Consider the following 11,590-nt stretch of genomic DNA (forward strand, 5'->3'; position numbering starts at 1 on the left):
AATTCAACTGATAGATAATAAATCTTTCAGAAACATCTAATTTTATAGTGATATATAATCAGTGACGCTTAATTAATCCCGAAACTTAATATTTGTGGTTGATATCTGCTTTCTAATTTTCAACTCAGTTTTGGACATTGGTTAATTTATTCTATATTTCCTATATAATTATATGTATGTTTTTGAAAATCAAATAAACTTTAAGCGATATATGTTAATTTCATATGTTAAACATACTTAATGATTATTTTAAAGGAGTTTTTCTTGACTTATATGTATTATTGTTTTTGCCCTTTTGTTTAGGTTGCTTTTTCATGACTTAAGTTTTCTTGTTTATGCCGCAAGTGGATATTTGTAACTATTAGAGGCTTTTAAATATGGCGTCTACGTGTAAGTACTTTGATGAAGATGCTGTATATCGGATCAATAAAAAAGGAATAATAGAATTTGGCTTGGTTTTAGAAAATTCAGAATTTGTTAGTAGTGATGAAGAAGAAGATTTGGAACACAATATTCCAGAATGGGAGAGAATGAAACGAGGCCACGTAAGAATCGCATGGCATCCGAAAGGCCGCGAAGAAGTGTTGCCGGAAAAAAGGGTGAATTCTACTAGTGATAAAATATTAATACTAATAATATTTAAATAGTGATATAAGTACAAATTACCCTAACATTATAGGTAATTTAAAATTACATAGTTTTGCTCTGAATGTATGTGAAACTTGAAAAGAAATATTGGCCACCTAAATTTAAAAAGAATCAAGTTTTTATTTTAAACAGAGAAGAGCATTGTGTGCTTATAAATATTTATTACGATTTAATTTACATATGTGTATCACTTTAAAGACGAAAAATATTTATTTCACAAATCCTGCTAACTTCACTAATATTCCATACTTGTTACAAGTAATGTAAGTGGCATTGTGTATTCCAATTGAATGTTTAATTTGTGAAACTTTAGTTAACTAAAGTTAAAATTAGTATTTTACATATGGTTTCCCAAACTTGTGTGGGTTTTCCTTTTTGCATGATGCTAAAGAAATTCTTGAGGTTGTGATAGATTGTTTTTCACTGTGAGAACAGAAGGGCCTATTAGGGAAAATGGTACAGTATTTTAGACCTTAACTGTTACATTTTTAGTATTTAAGTATTAGGAGGATATGGTTGGAAATGTAGCTGTCCTTTACTACTAGTACTACTAGCATTAAGTTCTAACATTATTAATATTTTATTATTTCATTGAAATCACTTTTAGAGAGTAATAAGAAAAACAAGAACTATTAAACATGGAAGCAATTTAGTTTGCCGAAAGAGAAAGCAACATGATAGTTGCCTGCTCTTCCCAACTGGGGTGCTGAGGAATGGTTGTTCCCCTTCAATTCCGTGTGTGAGAATAGTTTGCTACAGTAGCTATAATCATGATTATAAACATTGGCGGGGAGTTTTTAAGAGATTTTTTGAGAGTAGAAGCTGTGAAGAAGGTCGGCAGAGGCAAGATGTTCTTCTTTTCCAGAAGTGGTGATATTGACGAGGTGAGACAGAGAGATCCAGGCATTTGGAGTATCAAGTTTACATTAGATGGACTTAGGAATTAATTTTTATTTTAAATAGAGTTTATTGAAATGGACTTTATAAAAATGGTATGAATTAAAATGACATTGAATTTGAGGCCTTTTTCAGGGGGTGGGGACCATATTGTCCAAAGCCCATTTGTATTTTGATGTAGGGGAAACCAAAGTTCTGGAGAATACCCACTTTCACAAGACAGATGCAGAAATGAGAATTGACCCAAATTTAAAGCAAGCTTACTGTACTACAACTAGGCTAGGCATGGCCTAGTTCTCCGCATTCTAGACTATGAATCTAAAGGTCCATGTTTGGATTCCATTGCTGATTTTTAGGATGAGTTACAGATAGTTTTAGGAAGATTGCACAACTAGAAGGGGAAAATACAAATTATAAGCAAAAAATTAAGAAGTAAGCAATATAGGAATTGTACAGAAATAGGGTAAATGTTGCTTTGAGAGAAGGTGGAAATGAGTGTGTTGGGTTTACATGGGTGCATAGTAGTAAAAATGTTAATGCTATATAAACAAATTCAGCTAGCGCAGTTAGCTTTTGGGTTCTTGTTAATAATAATTTGAACATTTGGCTGCTTCTAATGAGGAATGTAATGATCAGCAGGTCTACATAGTGGAAGACCTAATAATTATACTGATAAATTATTTGTAGTGGGGAGCAATTGAAGTAATATTGAAAATAGAAAATGTCTTGTGTAGGCCTAGGTTTCAATTTATAAGTCTACAATGCTAGTTTATTTAAACTAGTTAATACATTCCTTTCAGAATTTTCTGTTTCAAACTTCCAAAAAAAATTCTTTTTTTTTATTATTATTAATAGATGAAAAATTATCTTACTAATAAATGAAAACGTTCTATCTTATAAGAAAATAAAATGTAATAGTACTAGTAAAGTGAAAATTTTTTTGTTAGTTATCAAAATAAACAAAATGAAGTCAAGAAAGCTTCATGTATTGTTGGGGCTAAGAAATATTATGAAAGTATTTGGATCCAAATATCAACTATAATTTGAAGGATTTTTTGTATTATGTTAGCTGCAAAAAGAGACTCAATCATAATATTAGTCTAATATTTTTAATGTAAATCTAATTATGGAAGGAGATATGGATCAAGTGCCAAATAATGTGTAGGATTTTTTTTATTGATAAGAGAGAAGAAGTAGAAAATCTTAAGTTTACCAATTTATGAAAAAGATGAGATTTTTCTCTATAACTTGTATTTAGATTGAAAAAAAAAATGGTTTAGAAAAATCTGGTAAATATATGGAGAATAAAACTTGGTACTTTCATTGGTTATGATGGTTTCTTGGACAGTAGCATTTCAAAAGACAAAGGTCTGTAAGATAAAAAGTTGTGTGTTTCTCCCAGCCTCAGTTTCCCACCTTCATCTTACTCTTATTTCTATCCTTTCTAAGGCCATCTAACATTCTCCTGAATGGTTTTTGGAAGATACCCATACCCTAATTTTCTCTACATTGGCATGATTGTCTTCCTGTACCCTAGCCCTTCATCTGTGGCTTTTTTGCTGCTGGGTTCTCCTGGATGGTGATGCTCTCTTGTCTGAGGTGCATCTGCCATCCACTTATATACATGAGTGGCAGATGGACCCTTTTTCTGAATGGATCTGTTTTTGGAGATATACCTGACTCTTTGGAGTCACGTGTGTAGATTGTGAGACAACAGTTAACCCTTTTCCTTTGTTTGCTTGTTTGTCTCAACCTGCTCCCATTCTAGCTTCCAACCCTTGCCTTTTCCCTCTTCCTAAGGTTCTTCAATGTGGTGTTTTGCTCACTTTCATACCCATTGCCACTAATGGTTCAGGTGATTATCCTGTGGCTATTGGCCCAGAGGCTCATTTGGCTGGTTTTGTCCATGTGGCTTTTTGTCATACCTAAGATTGGGCTTACCTTGACACCTTATGCCTTATACACACTCGGGATCTGTGCATCCATCACTACATGGATGACTAGAGAATGATGTTGCATGGAGCAAATGTAGTCCTTCTGGCACACAACCTCAGTGAGGCTTGCTCCTAGAGGCTGATGTTGCCCAGAGTGGAACCAGTCCAATTGGTTTTGGATTGGAGGTGAACTGCCACAGTGCCATGTCCCCTCTTACTGTTGTTCATATGTCAGGTTCCTGGCTGGCTAGCTGGTGTTGGTTGTGGAGTTGCACATGTGTTCTGTTTAGTCAACTGGTACAGAATTTTCTCCTTTCACTCCTTCTACTCTCATCCTACCACGATGCATGACTGATTCTGCCTGGATTTGGACTGCAGTTGACCTACTAAGTACAGTCTGTCACACAAGGGTCACTTTCATTTTAGCTTTCCCCACCATCTAGTGTGTGGCTGGAGACCCTACGTTCCTTTCTTCTCCTTGACTATGATTCTGGAAATTTCAGTTAGATGTGGGGGTTGGACCACCCCAAATGTTTTTGCTCATTTCTTGGATGTGTTCGTCAAAATTTCTGTCCATTTATGTGATACTTACTACCACACTGGATGAAGAGTATACCTGGTATAGAAGTGGTGCAGTCTTCCACGTGTGTTCCTCTCTCGGTAGAGTTTCACACTCCATGGATGTTTTTCGGAGTCTTTTGAAGGATGCTTGTTCATATCCATCACACTGGTCCCTCCATCTTTTCAATGTGGAATGCTAGCTATCATGTGAGAAGAGAGGTAAGGTACTGTATTGGAAGTTATTATTTTTCTATATAGAAAATATATTTCTGATAGATACTTACCTCCTTTCACACATCCCACCCTTCCTCCCTGCTCCCAATGGTTAATTAGGTGGAATTGATTAGAGGGAATAATGAATAATAAATACTGATAGATACTTACCTCCTTTCACACCCTTCCTCCCTGCTACCAATGGTTAATTACTATCTAATCTCAAAGCGTCAATTAGGTGGAATTGATTAGTGGGAAGAATGAATAATTGATCATAGGGTAAGTGAGAGTTTCATAGCTAGTAGCATGTGAAAACATTTTGCATGTAGAGGGCAACACTGAACAAGAAAAGCTATTATGTGGAAAGAGGTAAGTTTCTAATGCAGTACATTACCTCTTCTCACATGTTTAGCTATTCTCGTTCAGTGCTGCCCTCTATATGCAAAATGTTTTGTGTGTGCCACAAGCCTTGAACTCCCAAGTACCCCATGATCAAAGTGGTTCAACTGCATCTCACATGTAAATCATTATGGGACAACCCTCCACCAATAGGGGTGTGACACACTCTCCTGACTAGTGATTACCTATTTGATTCTACCGAACTATCACTTCTCATTAGGCAGTGATCGGGTGCAGACATTTTTTTCAATTGTGCTCTTTTCACATGTTCATTTCATTTTCTTCGTGATCTAGTGATTTACTTTATTTATTTCTTTGCTTCATTTAGTTTTTCTGTAGCAGTTTGCCACGATAGATTACCATTGTTTATTGAATTATTTTTCTCAATTTTGACTTCTTCATGGTATCAAATTAATTCCGTAGGTTGTGTTTTACAACTTCTGATAATATTACCACTAATTTGAATGCCATTACTAGCTTCAGGTCTTGGGGTTTTGACTGAGGATTTTTCGGCTATCATTTGTCGAGAGGTTGATAATTATATGAGGAAACTTTTATCTCACTAAAATGCTCAAGTTCCTCCTGCATTTTGACAGTTTTCTTTCTCCTCCTAACTATGCCGTACCTTCCCATGCATTTCCTATGAGATCTACTAGGCCTAACTCTGCCTTTTTGAATATGCTTTTTCAGGTGTATTCTGTTTACTTATGATACTGTTCCTTTCTTCTTTTTTTTTTTTTTACGTAACATGCATCATTAAGGTCCCTTGTTTTTCCTCCTTCCCCTGACATCAGGGTTCATGCTGAACATTTTATTTCTCATTTGAGGATGGGTGTTATCATGCCTCGTCCTCCATGGATTTCTGATCTTTATGCACTGGCTTATTAGCAAGCTGATCAATCCTTTCTCAACTTCCAACTGTTGGAGTCACTTTTGCCCATGTGAGGGGGCTGTTACTTATAATCCTATCAATTTTCCCCATGTCCATTTTCCTACCTTTGTCTTACCCTTACAGTTCTCCTGCAGTACTTGTCCAACACATACCTCCTTTCTGAGGTACTCCAATGATCCCCTGAGGAGATACACTTTCCCTCTTTTTTTCTTCCTTGGTACTATTTCCCTCTTTGGCCCTATCCCTTCACACGTAGTTTTGTTGCTGTTGGGATCATATTGACTAGGATGCTGTCTTTTCACAGGTGCATCTACCTTCCCTTTATCTTTGTGACTTATAGATGGACCTTTTTCTACATTGGCTTGTTTTTGGGGATTTTCCAGAGTCTTTGGAATCACGTGTGGACTCTTGAGAGTCCTTATTTGACCCTTTAGCCTTTTATTACTCCTTTTTCTCATTTTGATACCATGATCTCTCCCATAATTGTTTCTTGTTCTGCAACCTCCATCCGTTACCAGTTTCTAGCTCTAGGGGGTCAAAATTTCGTCGTGTGTCTCGAAGTCAGGCTCCTTGTTGCCAGCATTTCCAGTGACTTTTAGGTGTTTGAACAAGGACAGCACAATGAAGGTAGTACCTTTTCTTCCAAGCAGCTTTTTATGGTTGGATTCTACACCTGATGAAATTTCCTTTTGCCTACCCACTATCTTATCCACTTGGGTGTATCTTTCAACACCCCCTTCATTTGGGCCCATCATTCTCCACTTCTCCTATGTTCACTAGTGCTTTCAGTTCTCTATGCATTTACTGCTTTCTTGGTTTCTGTAAAAAAAGGTTCTGTCAATTTTGAGGACTTGGACTTCTATGGAAACCCTTGTTCCTTTATTGAGCCTATACACTGTGGATAAATCTCCTTGTGTGTCATTTTACATGTGTTTTTCACCTTGTGGCAGATTGTTTTGAAGACCCAACCAGTTATATCTTACAGAGTGGTTGCTCAACCCTTGGGATTTCAGGTGGCTATGCAATCAGTGGGTATTCCTCATCTGGATGCTTTTGCCACTTTATTCCAACACCAAGTTACTTCTTTTTTGGTCTTTAGTTCGTCATCCTCAGACTCTGGCAGTGGATTTTCTCAGTAAGAGCTGGACCAGCTGGTTCTATTTACATTCCTTCCAGATTCGTGAACCTCCTCATTGTGTGGTTCTTCCTCCTCAAAACTTTGACAGCTTATGAGGGTCATTCTTTCTTCTCACCATTTTCTCTTCCATCCCTTTCCCACCTTTATTCCCAGTTTGCTCCAGATAGACTTCTATGTCTAGTATGTGCTCTTCATTCTTCTGTTGCCCACTTGGCCTTCTTTAGTGGTTTCTAATTCCACCTTTTCATTCCCTGACACCATTCACCTGTATGTGACATTTCTTCTTCTACCCTTATGATTTGGGATCATCAGTATATTCAATTGGTTTATTACTCTGTGTCTTTTTCTTCTCAAATTCTGTTCCAGGTGTCTTCACTTAAGATCGGGCACCTTCCCTTTTCCCTGGAGTCTCACCTCCATTGTCCACTGGAAGAAACTCTTCAGTCAGGCATACTCCTCATATGTTCATCTCCTACTATCTTCATTTGGTAGCTGTTTCTTTCTTGTCGGGTTACTGCATTCTGCCTGTTGCCATCCTTCAACCTTTGGTACAGTTGTAACTGGGTAAGTTATCTTTTATATATATATTTTTCCCTCCAAGGGCATGTCCCATTTAGGATTTGGATCCCACTCAGGTATGCTTCCTATATTTCAAATCTGGCCAATATGAAATAATAAAACATAATATACCAGTATTTTATCCCCTCCCTTTTTCTTCTAGTGGAGTATGGGAGTCCTTGCCACTTTTCAGTTCCAAGCTGCTGGGGTGGTGGACCTTAGAGGAGTCCTAATGAATGTGTTTGTTTCCATTCAGTAGAAAATAGGGCAGTGATGTTCTGCTGGTGTAGATGGCATGTGATACTCCATCATCAGTGTAGTGGGTCCTGGAAGTTGATGTTGCACCCAGCTTCTATGTGGTTCTTTCCAGAGGGTAAGGTTGCTTATATGTTATGGATGCAATCCACTTCCATGCAGTGGGATCCAGAGGTTGCTATTGCACTCCAGCCTTTGTGCATTCCTATTTGGAGGATGATGCTGTTTTGGAGTAGATCCATCACATTATATTTAACTCATTTGGTTGGGATCCCTCCTCCTACCATCACCTGGATGTCAGTTCCCAGTAAGTGGTTTTGAATTAGATCTGGACCAATCAACATAAATCCTCACACATGTGTTGATTGTGTTACCTCTTCCTCACTCAGTTTGCCTCTGGATCTCCACCTTTGTGTGATGGGTCCCGGAAATTGATGTTGCACCCAGCTTCTGTGTTGTTCTTTATGGAGGATAAGGTTGCTATATATTTCTAGAGGCAATCCACTTCAGTGTGGTGGGACCCATAGTGTGGCATTGCACTTTGATTTCTTTGTGGTCCTATCTGGAGGATGATATTGATCGGGAGGACAGTTCTTCATCACTCGCTCCACCTAAGGGTGTTTTTACTACCTGAGGTGGGATGCTAATCTGATTGAGTTTGAGTTCAATGTGACCTGCCACATGGGCACGTCTCTTCCTACCATCATTCAGATGTCAGGTTTCTAGATGTGTGGTTGGTTGTGTATTTTTGCACATGTTCCTGTTTTGGATGTCAAGTTTGCACAATATGTCCTTCTGTTCTACTTAACTTGAGATCAAGATGGTGTGGACCCTCCTCCTATTATGGGTTGAAGGTTCTGTTCCTAATACCACTTGGTTTTGGACTGGAGTTGACTGGCGGCAAACAGTCTGTCATGCTCTAGCCACTCTACACCTTACATTTTAACTTTCCCCACATTCCTGTCTGTAGATGGTTCTTGTACAGTGTTTCTTCTATGAGATTTAGCTTCTGATAAACTGTGATTCGGATTCCAAACCAACCGGATGTCTCTCCCTTTTTGATTGTGCTCTTTCAACTTTCTGCCTGTGTATGCAGCACCTATTTTCATACTGAGTACAGAAGAGGTGCAGTCTCCCATGTTTGTTATTCTCCCAACAGGGATCATACTTCATGGGTGTTCTTCAGATGCTTTTGAAGGATACTTATTTTCTTTCCCTCACACAGGTCCCTCTGCCTGTTCATTGTGGGACCCTAGCTATGCACATGAGCAGAGGTAATGTACTGTATTGGAAGTTATATTGATAGAATCAAACTGAGGGAGTCACATGCATCAGGAGAGTGTGTCACACTCCTATTGGTGGAGGGCTGTCGCATGATGACTTGCATGTGAGATGCATTTTAATCAGTCAACTGTAAGGTACGTGGGAGTTCAGGACTTGTGGCATGCAAAAAAATTTGCATATAGAGAGCAGCACTGAACAAGAATAGCTATTTATGTGTGATGAAGTAAGTACCTATTGGAAATACATTATCAGTATATGAAAATTATAACTTTTAATATTATAGCTATGGGCTCTTGTCATGTTCCTTCATTTATGGTATGGTATAGCACTTTGTGATTTCTGTTCTTAAACATTCAAGGTTCCAGCTTTCACACCCATTTGTCTTGTTTCTTTCCATTCTTCCATGCTTAATTGTAACTCTTAAGCCTTACATTTTAATATTATATTAGACCTTTGTGATTTTTTTGTAGAACAATAGGTGCCTTTGCTGTCTAGCATTACATTCTTTGGATAGAGTTTTTAATGGTACAATACAAAGATGGATAATTTGTTTTTATCAGCAGGGCCATTTGAACTCGATCAGTAAAATACAGCCAGCTTTGAAATGGTGGCCAATATACCTGAATGTTTATTTTTCTCCATTAAGTTAAAAAAGAGCATGGTAGTGGTAAACTATACCATAGTACATATGTAATTTTATTTATAGAATTTAAGTCATGTTACTTTCTAGTCTTAGGAAGGGATAATTTCACTCAAAATATTTGCTTTGTTTTGAGTAACATGTTTGGTTATCAAGAAGTTTCCTCTCTATCTTTTTAATTGTGGCTTTTATGCTTTTATGAAAGTAGCAACATACCATATAATAAACTAGCATATAGTCCTTCAAAAATGACAGGGCAAGTACTACTATCCCCACCTCATAGTATACCCTAACCTCACATTTCATAGCTGACTGAAATAAATAAATTTTGTAAAATCAAGCCTGACAAACAAAAAGGCAGAAAAGTGCAATCAAGGCAGTCAACTATAGGTAAATTCCTTTGTGAGCCAATCAAAATTAAGATAATTGAGGAAATGAATTTCTGGGGTATTCATAGAATATTTATTGTTAAAAATCATTTAGATTAACAATTTCTAATGTATGGAAAAGCCAGTGAGTTTTGGTAACACTACTATCCAACAATGGCTGTTATGTCATGTTGCTTAGCAACAAAAGTATAACCTCATATTGTTGTTAGTCTATGTACTGAAAGTATAAAATAAAATGTATGGACAATAAAACTAGAAAAATATTTGTTGATTTCTTAATTTAGAGTTTCCATTGATTAGAGTTTTTTTATTAAAAATGTTGGTGATATAACAGAAAATAGCTTAATTCAGAAATCTTTTAAGTTTAAAATTGAATCAATATTTTTACTTTAATGATAAATTTTATGCAACTGGCTCTAGGCTAGATGATCCCATAATATGTCTTTACTCTAGGCTTATTATACCAACACTCACTACACTTATAATGTTTCACAGCAACTTTGCCCCCCCCCCCCCCATAACTAAAATCATAATGGGCAGACAGTAATCAAACTATTCTATCTGGATAAATGCATTTTGGCTTTTATGGCTCCTCCTATTTCGGAAAATCAGGAGAAATCAAGCATGACGTGACACACTTTCTTTTATATAGGTTAGATGTAATAATAAACCTAAACAATATGGATCAATTAAACTAAGTTTTTAATGAGGTTTGATGGTCAAAATTTTTAAAAGAGTAAATTAGGCCACAAATCTACCATTTTGTCAGCTTATGAAAGAATTGGCTTTCCCTACCGTACATCTTCAGGCGCAAATTAAAAAATATAAATATTACTTGCAAAGAACGTGCTTATAATTGAGTAAATATAATTCAGAAAATAATACCTGAATATCACAGTAGTACAGTTCTAAGTTTTTAAAATGTGCATTACATTTATATAAATATTAGGTCTTCAAGAAATTGATGTCATTTTTTTTTAGATGAAAAAAACTCGAACAACTTGTATACCAAAACAAAACATTTATGAAATGAAATAATCTCCATTCTTATCGATGATGCTTACAATCAGGTTGTTAATACCCTGTTTAAAGAAATCACTTGGTTTTGAAGCAAAAAAACATGTCGATGTCCTCTTTAATACCTTCCACATTTGCATATGTTTTCCCATTAAGATGGTGCTGTATCAAACGAAAAAAAATGGTAATCTGATCATGCCATATCTGAAGAATATGGTGGGTGGGGGAGAATTTCCCAAACCAACTCCATAATCTTGTGTTGCATCAAACATGCCACATGTGGAAGTGCATTGTCATTGAAAAGAAGAACATCTCTCTGATTGATGAGTGTTTCTGGTGAAGGGTTTGATTTAAATGTTCCAGTTACTGACTATAGATCTCTGCATTGACAGTTCGCTGTGGATTGAGGAGTTCAAAATGAATTACTTATTTGATGTCTCATCAAATACAAAGCATCATTTTATGCTGATGGATTCCAGGTTTTAGGGTTGGAAGTGGTTTTTGTCTATGACTGAGCGTTTAATATTTGCAAAGAGAATCCATTTTTCACCACCGGTGATAATTCTGTCCAAAAATGGTTCACGTGCATTATGCACCAGAAGAGATGAAGCAACATTCACACATTGGAAACAATGATCATTGAATAGTTTTTGAGGCACCCAAACACCTTCTTTATGGAGTTTTCCCATTTTCCCATGTATTGTTTCATGAGAGACATCAATTTTAGGACCATTTCACAAGTGTGTTGCATTGGGTTAGACTTAA

General features: G+C 36.7%; 1 protein-coding gene across 1 annotated transcript in view; it reads left to right on the top strand.

Moving 5' to 3' along the window:
• The first annotated feature begins 343 nt into the window (after window positions 1-343).
• LOC106460805 ((E3-independent) E2 ubiquitin-conjugating enzyme UBE2O-like) overlaps window positions 344-11,590 on the top strand; it is a 93,538-nt gene continuing 82,291 nt past the window's right edge. Inside the window, exon 1 of the mRNA XM_013920545.2 lies at window positions 344-599. Within this exon, the coding sequence (XP_013775999.1) occupies window positions 378-599 (222 nt within the window). The 5' untranslated portion in view covers window positions 344-377. The remainder of the gene's footprint in view (window positions 600-11,590) is intronic.

This window comes from Limulus polyphemus, unplaced genomic scaffold (genome assembly GCF_000517525.1).
Source record: "Limulus polyphemus unplaced genomic scaffold, Limulus_polyphemus-2.1.2 Scaffold839, whole genome shotgun sequence".
Taxonomy (NCBI): Eukaryota; Metazoa; Arthropoda; class Merostomata; order Xiphosura; family Limulidae; genus Limulus; species Limulus polyphemus.